Raw genomic sequence first — 24538 nt, 5'->3', positions numbered from 1 at the left:
AAGTATTTCTCCTGAATTATATCGAACGCTATTTGTTACGGGATGAAGACGTCGAGTATTCGACAAACGAGCATTGCAATTGGAAAACATGTGACGCATTTTACTTGCGCGCGCTACGTTATCACTTACTTCTATCACTAACGTTAAGTGATACTAAAGTCAACCGATGATTTTTATTTAATATCTACCCCACGTAACGTTTCAAACGTAATAAATCCGTGCCTATATTGATATAACATTTTATTATACATATATGCAAATATATGTAATATGTATACGAAAGGTACTGAATGTTCGATATAAATTTTATTAATATCAGCTATGTACATCAACGTTGAATATTCGATACGAAATGTCCTTACTTTTCAGCCACTGATTTAAATGAAATACTACAAAAATATTCCATCTCAAGTACGTAACTATATTTTATTTCATATCTCGATAAATCCCTTACGTTTAAATTGGAAATGAAATAAATCAAACGTAATATAATTTAACGTAGAATGAAATACTATCATTCGCGATCCCTGCTAAATTTTCAATAGTTTTCAACATCGTATTTGAACAACGACTTTTATCGTCTCGTTGTAATTAAAGCAGCATCGCAAAGAAAAAGTATGTCTACGGTTCTCTCATTGAAAATTCCTTATAATTGTAAATGAACGACATTCCATGATCGATCAGTCACACATCCTCCAGCGAATATCAATTTTCACGTTAGAATTTAATCCATTAATTTCTCACGTAAGAGGCTCGCACTCTTTCGAGTGAATTTTTATGATAAAGATATAACGTAATTTAAGAATATTCTCACTTACGAACAATAAACGTCGAACGAACAGTATCTACGCGGAAGGACGACAAGCGACTAATTCGAAAGTTCGAAGAAACTATTGATTTCGCGTGTGCCTACGTTTCCCTTGTCCTACGGTTCATTCGGCCGCGAGGAAAGTTACAGACCTGAGGCTATTTTGTTATGCTATTGAATATTTATGTTGTTGAACAATGGTGGATGTCAGAAACCTTGGTACTTCAGCTTTGTTGACATCGACCTTGTTCGCTTTCAAACAAACTGTACGCTCCGTATATGTATGTTACGGAAAATTATGTGCGGAACTTGTATTACGTGTGTTATATACGAAAGTTTCTGAAATTTCGCGAACGGTATAGCGTGACATAACTATTACGATTGACTCTGACGATTTCTACGAAATATAATAAATATTGCTTGTAATAAATATTTTTTTCGAATTGGTTCTTGAAAATTTTGAAATTGGTTACAGATTTTATCGATATAATCGTGCGAGTTGTGTCTCGTTACAAAGTTAGGTAAAATTCAAAATGTTTCATATAAAGCACGTAATATATTCATAAAAAGTTTCTACGTATAAATGTTCAAATACTTTCGTGAGCCACGATATCTCGTATAAAGTTATCAGATTGTAGATAAACGAATAATTTCGTAATAATCGACGTTGAGATAGCTGTATATTTCTGAGTATTTAATATATAGACGATTGAATATTATACATAAATTCGGAACATAGAGCATACGGTAGACAGAGCGTGTAATTGAAGCCTGAGACTAGTCGGAAAACTAGCCACGAGAGTTGCTCAATAGTTGAGTAATATCGATTCGATGATGAGAACTTGCTGATGAAAGTAATATTGATATTAATATCGATAGAAATTTCTCATACACAAAAGATTAATCATATTAAAGATATAAAATGTAGAAATGGAAATAAAAAGGAAATATAAAATTTCAATTTCACGTCTATGAATTTAATCGAAAACTCTCAACGTTTGCAAATGTGAAAACGAAAGATTACAAATGAAAAGGGGAATATAAGAATCGCTTATTTACTTCGTCTCTTAACTACTTACAGACACACACATGTACGTATATTAACGCTTTCTATCGTTTCTTAAAAAACTTATTGAATATTCCTAACGAACCCCATAAAGGAAGAAAAATACAAATAACTATCGATATCCCATAAAATCACACGATTCTTCGTCATCGATAATTTCGAAAATATTCATGAAAATCGATTTAAATGGAATGCATCGTGGACATTTCGTTAACTTCATTAGGATTACGTATCCGTTTAAAGCAAAGAAATTGCATGTTCAAACAAATTATAAATCGTGACAGTTGAACAAGAACGAAGTAGAATTATCGGTCGATTAAATTAACCACTAGACATCGTCGGTACGAAAAATTATTAACATTTGTCTAATTCATCGTCGATAAGTACGTGTAGTATTTTTTAAAAACGAATGAATCGTTACGTTGCGATCATTGGACGTGTCTAACGTTAGATGACGTAAAGAAGTATCTCGAGTATTAACAAAAACGGACATTTGTGACGTCTGCTCACCTGATTGTTCGGGAAAGTGCCATCCTTATCAATCGCGTTGACTTGAGTAACCTTACTGCCAACTGGTTCACCCTCGAGTACAGTTTCTTGCTCACGTTCGGTGAACAAAGGTATTTCGTCGTTAACGTCTTCCAGGACAATATAGACGGTTGCTTCAGAAGCGAGTTGTTGGGCGCCATTGTTCTGTAGAAGAGGATTATCCTTATCTTACGTGTACCTTGCGTTTTCTACTTGATTCGCTGATTCGTTTACTGTTCTTGCAATTCCAAAATAGAGATAGAAAGTATTAGTATTTTCTCGACTTGTTTTAATTCAAGATTTGTAAACATTAATACCTCCACATGTCGATTATTTGTTAGAAAATAGATCTAAGAGTATTTCATTTTTACAGATACAGTACACGAGTACTGTCTTTTTCATGGTGAAAGAATAAGTCTTGCAATATCTTTGTGCTCGACGAACGAGTATTAGTTTGAAAATTAGAGATACTCGATTTTCAAAGGATAAACTAACTTGAACGAGCATTCTAAAATTTGAACAATTCTAAAGGGAGCGCATTAATTAAAAATATTTCACGCTTTCGATAATATTCGTGATCTTTTCCAGGTACGAACAACTTTTTTTAACGAAAATTTCCCCGCATTTCATCGTTTTCGATGAATTTTCGTTAAAACAGGTCAAGCAAATGGAACAGAGAAGAAAAGTCATCTCGCTGACTGAATGGGCGTTCACATAGAAATGACGAGGAGCATATTTTATCGTTGCAGAGAAAGTTATTACCGTAGAAATACAAGGTGCAGATACTCGACAGAGCTGTACAGCTGAAATAGAAATAATATCGCGATTGGTAAGCGGATTTCCGAGTTGCTCCGTTGCCAGTTTCTAAATGGATTAAAGAACACCGGTTATTTAACCGAGGAGATTATATTCTATGGTCACTCGACAATTTTGAGGAGGAATACACTGGCTGTGAAAATTAACCGCATTCAATATCGTATCACTCGAGCCTTGAAATACGCAAAGCCACGGGTTCCTATGTAGGTTGGAACTGTAGAGCAAGCGCGATTCAATTATAGTCGTCTTCCTGATATTTTTCGCGTCTTATGTCTTTCTCAATGGCTTTCTTTGAAACCTAACAGATATGAGAAATAAAACTCTCGAGGTGTGTAAAATAAAAATTAGTAAAATTGAACTGTTTGAACGAATGCTTTTTTGCAAAATATTCTTGTGTAATTAAGAATAACGGAGATGAGAGCTCGAGTGTTTGATCAAAATTTGGAAAGCATATATTTTTCGACGAATGCTGTAAACATCGTTATAGTCGAAGTATATCAGTCGGTTATTTTCAATCAGCTTCGGCTTTGTAATTATTATAACCGATCGATAGATTCAGATTTTAATTTTTTATTGAAATACCTCAAAACCACGTTGGATAAGAGACGAGCGTGCGCGTGAAACATTTTTAAAATCCATTTTCTCAAAAACATAATTTCGCTTGGAACAAGCCAGTGAGAATTTCATTTTCCATTTTCAATTTGTTTGTTTCACGAAGAATCATTTACTTGCCATGATACTGTACTTTACGAAACATCCGGCGCATAATCAAAAATACTAAAACCTCGACGAACTTGCAACTCGTAGCGAAAACTTCTTAGCAAAGCTACAAGATTAAGCAACATTGGCTGGAAAGTCGAAGCGTAGCTCGGATTTTCTAACGTCTGCGGAGACTACTAACCAAAAACATCAACAACTTGGTAATCGCAAGTTCGCCGAGATTCTCGCCAAGACTCTCTTGCTCGAACGCATTGCAAAGCCAACGGTAGCTACGAAATTCGTCCCAAGACGCTTCTCTCAAATCCGTACAGGTTGCAAACGAAAAACGGTGAAAACGCAGCGTTTCTTAACGTCTGGAAGATAACAGCCTCCATTCGTACATACCTCGACTCGTATAGTCAGATTGTATTCCTTTATGCTCTCGTAATCCAACTGATGGTTAACCTTGATGTCCGCCCAGGTGACAGACTTCTCGGCTCGTTGCTGAAGGTAAAACGTGTGAAACTTGTTGGTCTGTGCGGTGGAGCCAGGCATTAGCCGATAAAACACCGTTGGATTATTGTCGATTCCCGAGCTGTCGACACACACACCAGAGACACATGTTACGAAAATCAAGGCCGGCTTTCAAATCAGCTCCGGGCGCCGGAGTTTGAGACTTAATGAACGGAAAACGGGAAACGGAAACAGAAACGAGAACGGAAATTACCTAGGGTAGACATATGTATATCGAAAAATACAAGGCTAGTTATCTTTCTTTTTTTTTACCGATTACAGAAGAAGAGAGGTTAGAGGCTGTTTACTCGTCTCGTGACGAAAGGTCACCATGCGATTCATCATTTCGTACCGTATGATACGTCGATTTTCTTGCTCTTTCTCATTTTTATCTTACTTTCCTATTTCTTTTTTTTTTTTTTTTTACTTTTATTTTATTTTTTATTTTATTTTTACTTTTTTGTATATTTCTATCTTCTTTTAATTTTCATACTTTGTATATCTCTCGCCTCTATTTTTTTATTTCGAGCATTCTTTTCATTTCTTGACAACAAAAGGAACATCATCCCACTAGTAGGATAATCTACTGTTACATTGGCGGAGCTGCGATACGAACTACGGTTTCGGCTAATTGATTTTACCTAACGAGCTTATGTTTCCCGTCGTCGCCTGTCTTTTCCGTTTCTGACGCGTTTTAGATACTATATAGAACGTATTAGCTTGCCCATACCCTGAGTATATACCACTATATACCACTATATACCACGGATGGCGTTCCGAAGTCTCGTGTCGTTAGTTGTTAAGCTACAGATCCCTTATCCGCGTTACCAGCTACTGCTTTAGCTTTTCTACGAGCAGCTTGGTTAGATAAAGGGTGTCACGCTGTGTTGTCACGTGTACTGACTTGTAGGTTTCGTTAAGTGGCTTTCGTAATAGATAGCTCAGCGAGGTTTTAAAATGTTGCAAGGTAGCTTAGATCGTGTAATACGTAATTAAGCTCTCTCGACAATTTCAAGTATGATCGGTGATGCGTTTTATTATATGGATAGAATTGCTTCGTCCGATAATTTCAAGCTTCAATACACGATGGATTTGGGCATAAAATAGTATGAAAGTGTTTATACGAATGTAATAACAAGTACATACTCAATATGTGTAATACGTATATAAAAATGCTTGTAACTTTGAGCTTTTCTCGTGCCTTAATCTTCTTTTCCTTTGGCTTTTTACGAGCAGCATATAAAGAATGGTCATTAGCTCGAGGCTAAAATGTAATTTTATACATTTGATATGTCCTCAAGGTACGTTATAAAATACATGAAGTGCCCTTTGCAGTTCCTTTTATCCTTCATAAAGTTAAGAAATCATAAAAATAGAATTGTCATTAGAGTCGATAAAATAAAATTAGCGATTCTTCTATTATTCGAGTGATATGATATTACTGGAATAATAAATAGAATACAAGATATAAGAAAAATCGTAGTAATTTTTCCAATGAAATTTTTCCATTCAAATTTAAATTGCTATCGAGGCACTTTTCTTCTTATTATTATACAAACGCGTAAAGCTATTGGCGGAACAAACCAATTCCTTTGCAAATCAAACCTTCTATTCTCTGAGATATATCGATATCACACAGACTGCACAAAAGCTGTTCCTCTAATAAATTGGTCAGTTCGACGCAATCACCGATCATTATCGCTTCCTATACGGTTGTGTGCGATGTCATCCGTTAGACGTCCACGTCTCGATAGCTGCTCGTCGAGCGCTCAAAGGCACCGGAATTAATGGCACCGTTTGTCAATTCAAACGAGCGCCGGAACACCGTGTCGAAGGAACGTTCGATCAACTACTGGACGTCGACCAAGGAAACGGAACCACAGAGTCAACGTCAATCCTCGTTCCAATCTTGACAAACGGTCATCAACTTGAATATTCTAAACGGTACGTACACAGGCTGACGAAGGTATTCGAACACTTACGCGAACTTATTTTGAATATATGCTATATGTGCTATATATTTTACTCGCAAATACTGTTTGTGCTGACATATTTTGTACGACATACGGCATGATAGAATCATCATCATCATAGCGGAAAAATTTGAAACAAACTGGAAAGTACGCGTGGAAGACACGAGATATTTATCGCAAACGTATTCTTCGCAAAGGTCACAAAATTATTTAAACAGTCCATCGATTGTTTCTTTATTCATTTTTTATCAAGTGTGCGTTTGCGATAAACGCTTAGTAACTTGCACTTGTATATACGTTTGCGGACTCGTTTGCAATGATATTTCAGAAAGTTATTACATTTCAAAAGCTATAACACGCAATATATTTATTCACAAAAGTTCCCTACGGTAAGTATTCGAATATTTTCGCGCGTTTAATAAACACGGAGAGTCGCATGATACTCGAATAGAACATTCGCAATCGAGACTATTCGAGACTTGAACGAAAGTAGTTGAAGCTTTGCATCGGCATTTCCGTGATCAATCTCGTTTAATGTTGGTCAACGACTCTTAGCTACGGGTCGAACGATTCGAAAACGCGTGTTACACGGTGGAAATGAGGTGAGATATAAATAGTACCCTCTTCTCCGAAATCTCGCAAATCCATATGTAATATACATTGATGCACGAATATTTTGAACGTTTTAGCTACGAAACTTGGCCAGAGATACTGATGTATAAAAAGCAGAAAAGATCTGACCCATTCATCGAATATAGTACGGTCTTATTATTATTTATCGTTTATTTACAAAACTTATTCAAAAAAAAAAAAAAAAAATTGGAGTAGCCAAGAACCGAAACAGACGAACAAATTTGATAAATGGCACAAGTGTATCGAACAGAAACGGTAGATATATTATTCGATAAAATATTCCCTTGAATTTTTCATAACTTTCCTTATGAATTTTCCAAGCAACCTAACGTAATTTTACAAATCAATAAGCATTCTTATCAGAATTCGATATTACTTACTAATTTGTATTATAAATTTTTATCTTTTAATTCCTAAATTCTCCGGTCAATTTAAGCTCCGATTTAAGCTTCCTCGTTTAATAATTTTTATCGAGTAAGGATTAGTTTTCATCAGAGAACCTGCGGGATTAAAAATTTCGCGCCTTAAATTTTAATCATAACCAATTATGAAATTGAAATGAGATTATCCTTTAAATGAAAAAACGTACTTTACCGATAATGCCGTAAAGAAAGCAAACGCGAACGAATGGCGTTCGATAAATTGCAATCAAAGAGTACAAAAACCTCATTTCCACCATTTTCGTATAAACATTCTCAGAGCTCCAAGATAAACGTTTAAAGGTCTAACGGATGTAAAAAAAAAAAAAGTAAATTATGAAACTTGAATGTCTGAACGTGACAGTGTTTTGGTTAGTGGCTCGCAAGCGTGATCCCTCGTTCTGTTTTTAGTGTGTGCACTGTACGTGTGAATGGTTAGTAGCCTCGCATAAATAGCAAGAAAGCGAATAAATGCATCATCGAGTCGATACATCAAACCAAATTAGTTAACGACAAAGACACAGCGTGAACCTATTATTGTTGTTGTATGGAAGAAACGGTGCCTGAAACTTTCCCCGAAACCATTGGTGCGCGGTGTTCTTTTTTTTTTGGCAGTTGTGTAATCAGCGTGATCTTTGTTAATTAGCATCGTTGACAAATGAAAAGAGAATCTCAGAATCATCGTTTTCGCCTTTGTTCCAGCATTCTCTGTACGACACCGTTTCCAATTGTCGATTCTCAAACGCAATCTCGCATCGATTACTTTTTTCCATGTGTTTTTAGCTATATTCTCCTTTTTTCTCTTTTTTTTTTCTTAATATATTTTTCTTGGGAAGCTAACCGAGCATTCAAATCACGTTACATCGATCGTGATATTTTCGATCGACATAATCCGACTAACGAATATAAGTTCAAGAGATGCTCTAACTAAGGAAGTTTCAAAATCTAATTGTTACTCAGCTTGCCGCATGATCGGCGCAAAAATACGTATCTGACCGGCAAAAACCACTACGAGAACACACTACGCTCTCGAAAAGAAACGAAAAAATGAGGAAAATAGAGATTCAGACTGTTCCAATGGAAACGTGGATACAAAATATCGAGACGAACGAAAACGAGGGGGAGGACAGGAGAACAAAAAAAAGAAAAAGAGAATGGTCACTTTCCAGAACAATACACGGTAACCTACCGCAGATAAGCAACTGACGAAACATGCCCAAAAATTAATACGGCATTCACGTAATGTACAATACGTATGTATAAAATGTATATATATATATACGATATATGTATATATGTGTATATATATATGTATACAGATCGACGATCTATACTGAATGCAAGTCTCGCAATAAACTGTAAAAAGGAAAAAGGTCGATGAGAACGCAAAAATGGCGAACGATGCTTGGACGACACGACGCGACATTCGACTTTGAAAATCGTTTCATTTTAAATTCCTTCCTCTTTTGCTATCTTTTTCTCATTTCTATTATCGGCAGAATGCTTAGTTGGCGACGTGTCGTCGCGACGTCATCTCCGCAGAGGTGCTCGTCGACGTTCGACACACGATTCCAACGCTAAATGGAACCGGACAGCGAGCAAATTCGAGTAGATACACGAAAACGTAGACGAAAACAATGAGAGGTAGAGAATTTTGAAAAAAGCCAATCTGGTGCAGAAAAATACAGTTACCAGAGACAAAAACACAAAGAAATGAGAACAGAAGGAGAACGATTGGAGAATAGAACGGAAAATATGGGGATCCATGAAATCGAACCAGTTGAACGGGCCAAATTAATCGGTTGAAAAATATAATAAATAATTACCAACGTCTGAGGGAAGCATCTATTTGTAAAACGCATGCCCAAAAAATATTTACGGCACACACACACTAATTGTATGAGTCTGCTGCGGCTAAATCCGGCTTCCGCGATTACCTGGATAATCGCTAGAACGAATGTGACTTCCGCGAGTTCGCTTACCCCTCGAGCGCGCTGCATGCGCGCTACCGATTGCGTTAATCCGCCACTCGATTGCCCGATGCTTACATCCTCGCGAATTGCTGCTGGACACCACCTCTAATCGTAGGTGATCGTTTACCCTTTGCTGTCTATTTTTAATTTATTTTAAATCCTGCGTCCTTGCGCTGGAAATTCAGCGTACTCGTTGATAGAACGAACGACACTGGATTTCAGACGTTTTGTTGCAACGCGATCGCCCGATGATCTACAGCCAATCAATTTATGTATACAATACATATCGTTTACGATGAAAGCAAACTAATAGCATACCGACTACTGCTTGTATACGTAATAATATGCAAAATTTCACGTTCTATTACCCTTTCCGGTATAATTGCCGTATATGGAACTCGAGCTCGTAACAAAGCATCGCGAACCCATCTGTTGCCCATACCGCAAACGTATTAGGGAAGAAATTGGCACGCGTTTGACATTCGAGCGATCGCGTGACGCTATGCCGAGTGCTTGCACTTTGTGTACACGATGATATGACCCCTATACCGCACCGGCAGCACGTGGTCACGGCATCTGGTTCAAATGCACACGCAATTAACCGATCCGTTCGTGCCGGAAGTCCATCTGTTTCTGGGACGTTCCGCTTGAAAACCACACGTCGAACACACGCTTCCCGTCACGTTTTCATTACGATCTTTTGTTAGCACGTCTAGAAAAAGAAGCATTTACGTTGGATAAATTATATATATATATATCTTGAACTATACCTCCTCTGTGTTAACGAAACTTGGCTTCTTGAATCATATTTCTTAAAGTAGAGATTTACTTATTTTTACTACTATTTACGTTCATATTTCACGAAGATTTATTTTGAAACTAATTATTTCGTGACTAAAAGTTTGTTACTGTAATAAGAAATATAAGAAATAATCGTTATTACTGTCGCAAATATAAAGCGTAACAATTCTATACGTGAAAATTTTAATTTTGAATTACTTGAATCGTTCTTGCCATTTCAATTTTATGATTCATTGAAACTTTCTATTGAAAATTTAAATCAAACGGACTTCGATATCACGCGGCAACTTATTGTCTCGTTTATTACTGACCTAATTTCTGAATTGGTGAATAGAAGGCTTTAGTATGGTAAATTAAAATTCGCGTAGATCATAATTCGATCCCCTCGATAAAGCTACAACTTCGTTCCAACGAAAAGAAAATGCTTCTTCTTATACCGCGTACTCAACAGTTTCGCCATTATGAGAACACCCTGTGAAAACGGTAATTCAACTACACCCTAAAATCAATAGATTTCTGTTACAAGAGAGCTCACGATATTGTTCGCGACACGTTCGCAAAAATGCAACAAAACGTCATCGGATTACGCAAAAAGTAGTTTCATCGTTTTGAAAAATACCAAAATTTCTTTGCCGTTCTTAAACATCGCGACGAAAGGGTAAGATTGGACCCCGTATGCGCGAGTATCGTGGAAAAGCGAAAGTGCAGGTAGCGCTGCATTTTCGGCATTTTTTCACGGTAATATACATCGACAACCGAGCGAACGAAACGCTTTGGCTGACCGCACAATACGCGCGGCTCGTGCGAATCACAGTGACGTGAACGAGCTTTGGCAAACGAACTGCTCGCTGTATTCCCCCATATTTTTCTTCTTTCTTTCATTTAGCTTTTTTCTGCTCAAACCGATACTCGTGCTCACCACCTGACGTGTATGCGTGTCCATCTGTGCTTGTGTTCGCCGCGTGTCGTCACGTATAGCGATGGGCGTTCGACTCTTTTATTCGCGACCCTCCCACCACCTTAAGAAAATTACGTTCTATTGGAATTTGAAGCGAGTTATTTTTCAAACGAACTCAAGTTCAAGTTTCAACATTTACGAAGAATCTTAAATGGTTTGAAACGTCGGAAGTCTTGAAATGTTGGAATCGAACGTATGCATGCAGCAGTATGAGTATACCAAAATACGTAGTATTCCTGTAGCTTTCTATACCAACGATCTATACCAACATTGTTCTCTGTATTATACTCGGTTCAGCGTTGATGCAGCTTCTACCACTACTAGGAAGTTTTCAAACGATTTCAAGACAGTTTGTCCAGACAGCTAACACATTCAAGACTCTGACGGATCATCGAAACGTCAAACGAATGACAATGAAAAATCAAACGATCCCGTTATCGGTTGTCTTACGTTCGAAACTATCGTCGTCAGCTTAAAGCTACGTATTGTATATTCTCAAGCCCATCGCTAACTACTTGACCGATATAGGCGCGCATATATACGTGTATGTGTGTTTGTGTCAGTTTATAGATGCGTGTGTGTATGGAATCGTACACAATATCAATTAACGTGCACAAGAACAATACTGCCACGAGATTGCGTGCAGGGCGGGTTCGTGCAGAGCCGCACGGAGCATTAACAGTGTGACAGACCTGGCTTTAACAGACACAACTTTAGCCCCAACGGCCATGTTCTCTTTACAGTAGATCGGCCCATACACTATGTGGTCCCATACGGGCGGATTATTCGCACGGTCCACAACGTCAATCTGTACCTCCACCGTTCGTGACAAGGGCGGGAAACCCTTGTCTTGGGCCATCGCTTCCAGCTTGTACATCTCACGCTACACCAGACCGCGTGTACATAACAAACGGGAACAAAAAACAAATGGCGTTAGTGTCAGTCGTAATGACTCGTGGCAGTAATTATTTTTTTTTTTTTTTTTTTTTTTTTTGTTTGATCTCGGGAGGAGCACGGGAGGACTTCTGTCACGTGTGTTCTCGCTCTCTCTCTCCCTCTTCGCGTGCGGTCTCTGTCTGTTCGTCGTCCGTTTCTCTCTCTCCCATGTTTCAATTTCTGCCTGTTGTGCGCCATATTTTCACATCCTGGTGTAGCAGTCCTGCTCGTGCGTGATCATCAGTGTCTCTGCCTAGATTCTTGTCCGCCTGTGGACGAAGTCTCTCCTCCCACAAAAGTCATATATCCTGCTCTCTGATTAGCCGCTTTACCGTTCTACCTTACTTATTAGCGCGAGATTACATTCTAAGCAAAGCAGGACTAGCGCCAGCAGGAAGCTGAGTGTGCTGACACCCACGAGGGACGCCAACTCGTCCCTCCAAAGAAGGAGATCGCTGATCGCTGATGCCCAGCTTCTGCGCCTGCGTGTTTCTGTATCTGGATACACGTGAGGAAGAAGAAACAAATGGGCAAAATCGTGTATTTCATCGAGGGCACCTCGATCTCTCGCTACATCTTCGCCTACCCTATATACGGATCATCGCGCTAAGGACAATCCGGCATCCGGTTTTCCGAACTCGTACACATCTAGGAATGTTTTCCGCTAAAGTCGTCGGAACCGATTTTCTCGATTCATCAAAAATCCTTTGGCTCCAATTTATATTCCATTGAGATTCAATTTTCCACGCTCGCAAAATAGACGAGCTCGGTGCGATTCGATTTGTCGATGATTTCTTGAAAATCGGTTCCGTCGAATGATAACAATTAACATAAGTAAGGGATAGATAGTAGTGGTAATAGTATAGTAATGGTAGTAGTAGTTGTAGTAACAGTAGTAGTAAGTAGGTAGTAGTAGTAGTAGGAGTGTCCGACCAATCAGCGATCTACCGCGCCGTGCTTAACCATACATGCTTCCTCTCCCGTCAAAATACATCATGTACGTGTGAAAATAAACAGGAACGAAGAAATACACTGAGAGAAATCAAAGTGTACACAGAGAGACGTAACGATACGAACCGATCGAAAGATACACAGAACGTGAAGCTACGATAGGTATAAGGTGAACGTAAGTGGTACACAGTGAACGTATGGTGAAAGAAAAGCATCAGAGGGAAACGGAAAGAGACGATAATCAAGAGAGACAGAACGATACAAAGAAACGAAAAAGAAAAAAATGGGAGTAGCACTGTATGGCACGGCACGGCATGTCACGTGTCTTGTCTCGGTCATGTCGTAGCATACAAACCTGGCTTTCACCGACGTCACTACAGTACCCACTGTGACATTTTCTTTGATGTGAATGGGGCCGTATACATTCGCATCCCACACAGGTGGTTTATTGTTTCTGTCTACGACGTCTAACTCAACGTCCACGTCTGCGTGCAACACTTGCATCCCTCTGTCGGAGGCCCGTACTCGCAGGCGATAGCTGTCACGCTAGTGGCAAAACATTGGGCCGTCAACTCACAGGACATTTTTTCAGGATTGTTGTTGGCGGATTTTTGTTTATTTTTTTTTTTTTTTTTTTTGGTTCATTTTTTCTGTTTGTTCCTGCATTTTTCTTTCAGCTGTTTTTGTTTCTTTTTTTTACATATACATCTATGTATATTATTTTTGATTGGCGATTAACGAGAGATAAGTCACTCGGTGGCGAGCGCGGTTAACGTGGTCGTCGAGGACGACCCGAAGGGTATCTCTTAATCGCAAAATGAAACGAAAGAGATAGAAGAAAGTGAAGGACCATGTAGTCTCGAGGGAATCCGTTTTATCTTACATTTTTGTTTGTGTATGTGTTTTTATTTTTTCTTGTTTTTTTTTTTTTTTTTTTTTTTACTGTTCCAGACCTCTTTTTATCGAAAAACTCGTTTAGAGGTATTCTTCCACGCGTCTGCCAATCTGTGATTTACCTGAAAATTTCTAGCATTATCGAATCAGTTCTGGGTAACCCTGACGCTTGCTGTGTGATAAAAATGATTCGCATTGCAAATTTTCACGCTAATTTCACGATTAGTCTCTAGAAGGAATTTTATAAAAGATACTTACCTATTGTTATTGTTATACAACGATGAATATGAATGTTCGATATATAATTTTACTTTAACTCGAATGTTCATACGTACGGCTTCTTTAAGATTCATTCACGATTACTTTTGAATCACATTGAAGAATCTGAAGTTTTATATGCCGATAACGTTTTTTTCTTAATTATTTTCTTTCGTTACAATTTTCCGTTACAGTTAAATAAATGAGCGGGTATTATGAATTCATAAAAAAAATATATATATAAATTTAGATAATTTTTTAATGCTTAGCATCCTTAAAAAATGTATGGTAAAACGTCTAAACAGGAATTAACAAAATTTCCAATAAATCAAACTTTACGCGATTCTCATAAAATTTCCAACCCGATGATTCTGTCGATCGATCCGGAAAAGTTTCAGTGAACACGTTATCGGCAATACTTTACAATAAAGAGGTCCTTCACCTACGGATACACTCGAGACCAGGATAATAAAAAAAAAATAAAAAGCGCGATGACGCAGATACAAAGAGAGAGCGATATAAAAAAAAGAAACAGAGTGACGTCTCCGAGTGACAATTAATAATCATAGAACAACGATAGAGGTGAACGAAATAATCGAAACAATCGAAACAATCGAAATAATCGAAATAATCGAATTAATGGAACAAATCGAATTAATTGAAATACACATTGAATTAATTAGAACGGAAATGCGCTCTAGTATTATACCGTAACTCGATACTTATATTCTTTGGCTTCTTTGTCATGTTTTCGTATTTCTTTTTATCGTTACTTTTTTTCTGTCTTTTTCTTGCGCCGATATAACAATGATCGTCGTATCATGTTATACCCACTCGTGGTGTTCTCGATGCAAAGTGTGAAACACAAGAATGTAGTTCCTACTTACTGGAAAACAGCCCTTTTTTTTGTCATCATCAAATCCGAAGAAAGTAAATGGTGCAATGAACACAAACATAAACAATAAGAAATTCAAATTAGTTCCTTTACGAAATCAACCAATGCAGGCATTTGCATGCAAGCAAGAATGCGTTTAAAGAGGCATCAGGAGGAACAGGGTAACGTGAGAAAGAAAGATTTTAGATCAAGAACACCGGAGTTACAGAGAGAAGGAAAAAAAATTATGACGACCCCTCGTCTGATTCTTTCGTTTTTTTTAACGACACTCAAAAACCGATGGACGTTTTTACCGTGTATTTTTTTTTTTTTTTTTTTTTATTTTATTTTACTATTTTTTCGTTACGTTGCCTCGTCGAGTGTGTTTATAGATCTGCATTATTCCGTTTTTATATATATATATATATTTTTGTCTGTTTCGTTACGACAGTGGTATGCCGCCCCAATCACAGAAGAAAAAATGTCACACCACGGACAGATTTCTTACGGTTTTATTCGTTATTGCACTCTCGGCAAAAAATGTCTCTCGTTTCTTTTTTTTTCCGGTTTTATTTTTTTGGCTCATTGTCAGTCACGTCGTGGTTTGCGGGGAGCACAGAGGATGAAAGTGAGGAAGCGTCGGACGGACAAAAGGGAAGAAAACTTCACGAAAAATAGTACAAAATGCAAAAGAACACGCGAAAGGAAAAGCAACAAAGAATTGCTCCGTGTACAGAGAACGCAAAAAATACAAAGATCAAAAGGCATCCTTCGATGTACTTTCTTTTCTTTCTTAACAAAATGCAAACGTTAAAAATTACTTCTTTCACTGATTTAACTTCATGAATATTCACAAAGAGAATCAGAGAAAAAGAGAAGTTTCACAAATCGTATAGAAAACAAAATGCACGAAACGAGAAGTTCAAGGAACAAAAATAAACGAAAAAGGGAAAATTTAGAATGAAACAGACCGAAAAAAACGTTTAAACGAAAGAATACGAGAAACGGAGTGAAAGAAAGATCTAGAGGGAGAGGAGGAGGTGGAGAGAGAGAGAGAGAGAGAGATCAGAGTTCCTGTAAAGGAATCAAAAACACATTCATATAAAATATTGCAAGCATTTTCAAAAATTGTTTATGTCTGATGCACCACAAAATGCGTAGAGGTTGAAGTACACCGTACGTGGGGCTCAAAAAATGTCGTTCCCACCTGCTCCTGGAAGTTCAAAAAACATCACTTCCCTTTTGAAAAACATTCACATTAGTATTTTAAGTTAAGGAGAATTAATTAAAAGGTAATTAGTTGGGTCTCGTTCGTTTCCCTTCCTTTTGCTCTGTTATTCGATCGTTTCCTTCCCGGTGTCGTTTCTCCGCGGCGCTCTGTGACGCGTATACAAAAAAGAGAGAGAGAACAAAAAAAAGAGTACCATGATTAAAAAAAAAAAAAGAGAACACGCAGACAGTCTTTCTCCGTGGCTAAGGTTGGATAATGAAAAGTGCACGCGCTCGTTTGTCACGAGTCGTTTGGCCCGGGTCGCGCAACTCGAAACCGCGCCGCGATTCACCTTTACTCTTTTCTTTTTTCTTTTCGTAATTGAAAATATTCCGATGAATCGAAAATAATCGCGAACGGGAAACAAGAATTTAAGTGAAACAAAAGCACGGGAAGAAAAGACGCGAATCTTTCTGAACGATCGAAAAATAAAAATGCCGAGAAATGTGTTCTTTTTTCGCTTTTTCTTTTCTTTTCTTCCTTTCTTTTTCTTTTTTTTTTTTTTTGTTATCAGGCGAACGTTGAAGGAACAACAGAAAAAAGAAACAGATCGAACGAAAGTGATCAAGAGGAAATAAAAAATACTTATGTAAAATAAGGAAAAAAGATAGAATGACGTACGTTGACGATCGACACGGCGATGAACAAAACTTGGAGATAAGAGGTGTTCGATAGCTCGATTGGAACTTGTTTAAAAGGTACTCGCGCCGCGAGCATGTTCTCGATAGAAAGAATGAGAGAGACAGAGAGAGAGTGTTCTGTTGCGAAAATAGCCCGAACGGTCGATCGATTCAGGTACATGAAGCGTTTGAAGGAAATCAGGCATAGCTAAGTATTTACCATAGTGAACACATTGTGCATATCAATGGGAATTAAAAAGTTCTATACATGTGCCGTAAAAAGGAAACTCATTTCGTTGCATATTAGTGATAATTAGAGAAATAATTGCCGACCAAAACGTATATTAGTATACAAGTTATCCGATCAGCAACAAAACGGATTCGTGTTAAAGAACGTAAGTCAACGTAAACGTACAATATAGAGATATATATCGGCAGAAGGTGTACACTCACAAAAAGTTTTGTATTTATATCATATAAATATAAATATAAATATATCTATATATCTATATATATATTTCTTCAATATACACACACACGTATAAGTATCCTTTATGGTACATATACGTGTATGTGTATATCGTAAATTTGGGCATATCTAATAATATTGGAGAACGCCACGTGCGTTCTCGGCTTATTAATCAGTTCTTCGTTGACATCATGAAACTTGCGCTTAGTTTTTCTTCCTTGTCGTTTTTCCCTTCTTTTTTTTTTACGATATAATACCATCGTTGTATGAAAATACGTTATAACGTTCTAATACCGTACATTTATGTCGATAAATATTTGTAAACGCGATCGAAGCATAAAAGGTGATGGTTGATAGACGCAGCTCGAAGAACCGGATGTTTCTTGCTCGAGAACACACGGTGGTCCTCCAGAGAACGATTGCTGTTGTTACTGTTAAAGAGAGTCATATATGTAAATTTTCATTAACGAGAATACTCACGTCTAGAGGCTTCTTTAAGACGATCCAACCAGACTCTGGTTGAATCTCAAAGTACTCCAATCCTTGTTCATTGTTAGGAGAGCTCAACGAATACGTTATGGCACCGTTATTATCGGCATCCTCGTCCGATGCCGATACTCTAAGAATGTTTGTTCCGATACTGGCGTCCTGTTTTACATTCTCTACGTATCGCTGAAAATAGATGAGAATTCATTTGCGGATTTATAAACGAGGAGCTGGTTTCTATGAATGATAGATTCCACGTTTAATCATTAAGAGATTTACACTGGGAAAAATTATTTCTATTTATATTAATTTGTGGTGTTATTTCTTTTATAAGCAAAAAGATTTTTCTCTAGAAGTAAAAATGAAACATCGTAACTACATTACCGTTAAAGTAAGATTAAATTTAAATTAAAAACTTAATAGAAATTTTGTCTTTAGATAAAAACATGTAACGTTTCTGGATATATATATATAGGAGGAGAGAAGAAAAATAGAAATAGATTACTTTATAGAGAGAAAACAATATAGTTCACGATTTCCATGAAATTTCTCTGTGATAATTTCCAGATTGAATGGCACATACTTGCACAACAAAGCATCAGATGTTAATTTCATAAACGAGAGGGGAAAGAGAAAAGACTGACATATGGCGAACGAATAATATGCAAACCACGAAGAGATCCTCTTTCATTTGTTTCGAGCAAGAGTCTGTTAATTTATTCCGAACAGCTATTCCGGCGCACAAAGTGCAAAATGGCCCGGTCAAGCATCTTTTGCATTTCCTTCGAACGTGTCCCTTTGTGTACCGCCATAGTCAACGCTTGAATTTCAAAGGGCATCAAGTGCCGCAATACCACCACGCGAAAGGCAATTTTCTCTTCTTTAGTTTTTAGCCCGCCCACCCTCGCCTCTCGTTTCGCAATGAATGTCCGCTGATATTTTGCTCCGACGATGAATATCAGGAAATTGTCCAAATGAGACACGGCACAAATACAAATGAAACGAGACGTCAAACATGTACTTGCTACTAAAACATTCGCATATGTTGAAAGGAGTGCATATTTATCCGCTTCTAACCTGATTCTTCTCTCACATTTTGATAATATTCTGATAATACGATTAATCTATAGCTTAATTAAGATCGAGATCAATTACTTTTACCGAAATTTAAAAAGAAGATATTTTGGAACTACCTTCTAGAATCTAGCAACGTTTAACTTTTGATTTTTTAAATTTACTACTTGTACAGCGTATGTTGCTATAAAGGTCGAGAAATGCGAATTATGTTCTCTACTTGTGGTCGTTAATTAGTCTTATTAATATTTAAGAAAATGTTAATTTCGAAATATCTTTTACAGCCTAACAACTTTAATCCTTTAATTCTTCAATTTAAAATACATCCTAACGTAAATTTATCACTTACGATTAGAACATAAGTATAAATTGAAAGTATAAAAGTATTTTTAACGATCAAGTTTATCAGTCTTCCATTTGAAGACATTTGATTGAAAGAACTGTCTATTAAGGCTTTCTGTTTGAAAATTCAATCATTAAATGTTACTGCGTTTTCCTTTCTTCAAAAATTGGAATTAATAACATTACATTCTCTAATAAATCCTTACTTATAATAATGTTAATAACTGTTTGATAGTCTCGCCTTTAGAATGCCCTCCGTTCCAAGTTGATATGAAATTTAATTTTCTAGATATCGGGATTTTAACTGTCGAATTTTTCGCTCGCACGTTGCACCTGACCTACCCCAAGCACCTGCATCGCACTGTGATCAGTGATGTGGAGTCAGCAACTTTTTGCTATCACATACTACTGGCAACGTACACATTTTCAAAGAATAAAGTAGGTCATACCTGAATAAACGATACGACAATATGAACGTTATAAACGTAGTTTTTAAAACGTAATATCTGGGAAACTAATTGAAATATCGAAACGAAACAAAACACAAAGCAAAAGCTCACCTTCTACTATCTTTCGAAATGCTTTACATGAAAATTTTCGTTATTCTTCTGGCTGTTTTCTGTATTTACTGTTAGTTTAGTAGTTTATTGATGGAGGAAATTTAATGATTTTGATTTATTACGCGAGCTTGGGGTACTTTGTTAAGGAAGTTTCTGCGAATGTAATTAGAGTTGCTTTATAAAGATCGAAAAGTAAATCAACAATATAAATTTTTACAGAGATTTTGGAATATGATGAAACAATTCGTTTGGTTTCTTAAATTGTGCAATGGTGTTCATTTTGTAAATTATGTACATTATGCAAGTAATACTTATAGTTTTTTATACTTTTACTCACCTGACGATCGAACAGTGGTGGGTTATCATTAACATCGGTGATTTCAACAGTGAAGGAGCAAACACCTTCCAAGGAAGGTTCACCTTGATCCGTTGCTTTAACGGTAACTGATACAAATTTGCCATCATCGCCTTCACGATCAAATACCTGAAAATATCAAAGTAGTTTTAATAAACTCTGGTAACTTTAATTCCTTAATTCTCCAATTCGTTAATTTACTAAATTATTACTTTTCGCAAAAGTTTGGAAGCCGTTGTACACTCGTATTACTTTCAAACATAAAGAAACGTATTTTCAAACTTTGCATCACAGAAAAAAGAAAAAATATAAAACATTTCATAACGCTATTAATTGACTTGCACAAACATTCGCAATACTCGCCAATACCTACATCCATTTACCATAAATTCTCTAATCAACTAACTTAATAGCAAAATATACCTTATTCGTCAAAACTTGTCCAGTCTCTTCGTCGACGGTGAACTTGGTTCCCTTCTGATTCGGTTGCTGTACGATCGAGTATTTCACTTGTCCATTCACTCCCTTATCTTCGTCAGTAGCTTGAACCTTGATTACGGTGCTACCATTTGGCGCACCTTCTTCGACTTTCGGATTGTACATGCTGCATTCCTTAAAAACTGGTTTGTTATCGTTCACGTCAGTAATGAAGACCACGACAACAGCTGTGCTGGTGTGTGTAGTGGTTTCTCCATTGGGGCAACAAGCACCGTCGTCGAGAGCAGTCACGTTCAGCTCGTATTTATCTCTATCCAAAGAGATCGCTTTTCCATGGAGACGAATCACACCGGTGATCTCCTCGATTACGAACTGGCCGGATGTGGTATTACCACCGACGAATCGGAACCGAACATTGTCGCCGTCCTTGTCGGAAGCGACGACAGTTGTGACCAGCGTGTTAGGTCCGGCGTTCTCGTCCACGTTTGGCGTGTACACCTGCTGCGAAAACTTTGGCTCCTCGTCGTTCTTGTTCTTCGTATATATGCGGACTGTCGCCGTGCCAGTTTTCGGTGGTTCACCTGGAAACGTAATCAAATGTCAGAGGAAATAATACGAGAATGAAGAATGAAAAAAATATGAAAAGAATGGGTACATAAATTGGGCCAAGAATGATATGAAAAAATGATATGCTTGCAAATGAGGTATCAAGCTCTACGCTCTACGAAGAGCAAAGAAAACACTCCTTACAAAAATTGCCTTGAAAATTTAGCGCGTTATGCTTTTAGCGTGTTCCTTGCAAAAACACCAGAAAAAGTAATACGTATTTCTATTATCGATAACTGCTAAACAAAACGTGGCTGAAAATGTAAAAAAAAGAAGAAAGAAACATTCTGTCCTGAAAGGGTTGAAAAATGGATGATTATGCTATTTATAATACATTTTTATTCTTTTCTTCGTTTCAAACTGAAATAACGAGAACATAAAAGATAGAAGTTTTATTGAATTTCTGAAAGATGAATCCACGCATTAAAGTGTCATCAATCTCTTTACTTACTAAATCTACTTTACGTACTATAACTGCGGAATATAAATAGAAAATTCAATCTTACTTTTTCAAGTTTCATCCCGTAACATTTATAAAAGACAAATAAATACAACCGCAATATTTTAGTAAAAGATTAAGAAATCTAGAAAAGTACATAGCGAACTAAAGGGAACATATACCTTTGTCTTTGGCGGTAACTACGAATTCGTAGTAAGCATTGTTGTTATCAGCGTCCAGCTGTTTATTGTTAACAATGATCCCACTCGAGTCCACGCTGAAGTGGTCGTCCGACACCAGATACTCTATTTCCGCGTTTGCACCAGAATCCGCATCGGTTGCTTTCACTTTCAGTATACTTGTGCCTAACGATATGTCCTCGTCCACGTTGTGTGCTTGATAATCAGGCAATTCGAATTTCGGTGCGTTATCATTTACATCCGAAACCCGTATGGTTAACTGGAAAATTATGCGACAATTTGAACAACGATCACTCGATCAAGTCGACGATTTGATAACAATTTCTCGCTGTCCTAGTTTTCTTTACATCGCCGGTTTACTATATAAAAGAGTTGTGATTAAAAAATGCTCAAAATACCGGTTTATAGTAGGAAATTCAAAGTAGAAAACTGATAATACGTAATTTGATTATTTAACGAAAAAATATTCCTTTTGCGTCTACAAGCGCTCGGTTCTCTATTGAAATATCTTTTATTTATGTATCGTTTGTTTCGTTAAGTAGCGTAATTTTTTATCAAGTAAAATAACGACACTTTCATCCTGAAAAATACTCCACATCTCGAGTACAATTTTACAGATATCCCGGATTGTAAATAACATTTATTCGAATGCAAAGAGACGCAGATATATTTACCTCAACTGACGTGGAGAAACCACCAGAATCTTCGGTAGCTGTGACACTAAGAGAATAAATGTGTGGTTGACGTAGATCTTCGAAGTCTAATTCTTTCGCCAATTTCACAATGCCAGTGGTTGGTCCGATATTGAATGTTCCCGCTGCACCTTGTCCTTGTGCCTTCAGCGTGTACCGAATTTCACGATCGGCGAATGATTTTGCTTTCACCGATATGATACTGAAATAAAATAATTCCCCGTGACCTTGAAAGTGTAGAATAACTACAGTATCAAATCAAGTTGCAGGATAGGTATATCTATTTGCTCTCGTAAGTCCATACGTGAAACGAGTTAAGCGAAAGCATCAGCTGCACAGCAAAATTTGAAAAGCGTTCAACTTACTCGGAATCCTTCTTCTGGTTTTCCGGTATTTCAGCTTCATACGCCGTCATATAGAACTGCGGCGCGCGTTTTCCACCTACGATCGATAAACGCTCCTCAGGAGTCGACTGAAAACGCCTCTCATCTATACGGCCGTTCTGATCCTCCGCTTTCACGTACAGAACGTATTCCATGTCCAGCTGAAAAAGATCGGTCCCTCGGGTGCGTACGACGCCGGATCGCTCATCTACCTCGAAACGGCCTCCAGCTGCAAAGTAAAACGCGCACCATTTATTTTTCAACTGAATAATTTTATGGCGACCGACATTGAACGGGAGGGATTGAATGATTCACGCGGGATTTTCGTGGATATTTCATGGAAAGCGGTCCCCGTGGTAACTAGCACTTTTGTCGCAAATCATCGTCAATTTTCTACTTATTATATACCTTTCTCAGTCTTTTCAACTATTCTCCTATTTTTTTTTTTTCTTGTCTTTTATTTTTCTTTTCCCCGAGAATTGAAATCGTAATGGTTGAATCTTTCATTTCCTTCCCCTGATGGATCTGTAGATTTTATAGAACTTTTTATCGCGTTATTTCTATCATCGTTGTTTTCTTCTCCAACTCTTATCAACGAGATAAAATTTTAGTATTCAACGTTACAGAATTTTACATTTCCTGGTTTCGTGGATTTTTTCGCCATTACTTGTTTTACAAAGATAACGCGTTGTCCGCTATCAAGCCTTAATTAAAAGTTATTTCATTCCATAGAAAATTCATTATACCACTTTATCTCACGATACGGCGTACGTAATTACCACATCGTTACAAAACTAAAAAGAAAATACTTGTTAATGTCTCGTTGTATCTATTCTGTAAATTCGTCGGTATCATAGATAAGTCGGAAGATACAGTGTGCGATACTATTCGCTGTTTTGAGTATCCTTAGGAAGATCTGTACCTACATCGCATGCACGGCTACATACTTTTCCCCATACTTTTACGAACACGACAGCCGTGATAAATTATCTTCCATATATTTTCCCACGATCCACGGAATCCTGCGGTGAACTACTCAAAGCGTCGAACGATTAAGAAACTTCGCTCGCAATATCGATTACCCGTCATAATTTCCCTTCGCAATTATGGTATTACACCATATACGGCGGAGTAATTCCCAGTTATACAAGCGTTACAGGCTAGATAATTGCGTTCAATCGAAATGCACGTAACGTTCGAGCATTTCTACGCTGCGTTTTCACGGCTCGATTGGCAACGTTATGGGTTATACACGTTAATATCCAATTCATACGTACTTCGATCTCGTACGATGAAATAGTGAATATTGCTGTCGGTGTCAGGATCCCTGGCTTGAAGGGTAAACACGTGAGTATTCGGCGGTGCATTCAGCTGTACGACCGTTTGCATTGGTAGAGGCCGATTTATGAAGTACGGTGGCTCGTCGTTAACGTCCTTCACGTTGATAATGACACGCTGATTGTCCGTGTCTGTAATCATCGATCGGTTATTGATACAGCTTGGC

General features: G+C 37.5%; 1 protein-coding gene across 8 annotated transcripts in view; it reads right to left on the bottom strand.

The window, feature by feature from the left end:
• Positions 1–24538, bottom strand: part of LOC138185055 (neural-cadherin) — a 235953-nt gene that overhangs the window by 170427 nt on the left and 40988 nt on the right. For 3 of the 8 annotated variants that reach the window (XM_069123654.1, XM_069123662.1, XM_069123655.1), the window contains 10 exons: positions 24312–24503; positions 23017–23263; positions 22634–22853; positions 21942–22218; positions 20700–21295; positions 20259–20405; positions 17940–18131; positions 13430–13620; positions 4323–4512; positions 2385–2567 (listed from right to left, as the gene is read on the bottom strand). In XM_069123654.1, coding sequence (XP_068979755.1) covers positions 2385–2567; positions 4323–4512; positions 13430–13620; positions 17940–18131; positions 20259–20405; positions 20700–21295; positions 21942–22218; positions 22634–22853; positions 23017–23263; positions 24312–24503 — 2435 coding nt within the window. Of the gene's footprint in view, positions 1–814; positions 886–2384; positions 2568–4322; positions 4513–11879; positions 12071–13429; positions 13621–17939; positions 18132–20258; positions 20406–20699; positions 21296–21941; positions 22219–22633; positions 22854–23016; positions 23264–24311; positions 24504–24538 lie in introns of those variants that run through there. The other 5 variants (XM_069123653.1, XM_069123656.1, XM_069123657.1 and 2 more) reach the window with 5 other exon arrangements.

This window comes from Bombus flavifrons, chromosome 11 (assembly GCF_040668555.2).
Source record: "Bombus flavifrons isolate JBK064 chromosome 11, iyBomFlav1_principal, whole genome shotgun sequence".
In the NCBI taxonomy this organism is placed as follows: Eukaryota; Metazoa; Arthropoda; class Insecta; order Hymenoptera; family Apidae; genus Bombus; species Bombus flavifrons.
This window is presented reverse-complemented; position numbering and strand designations above follow the sequence as displayed.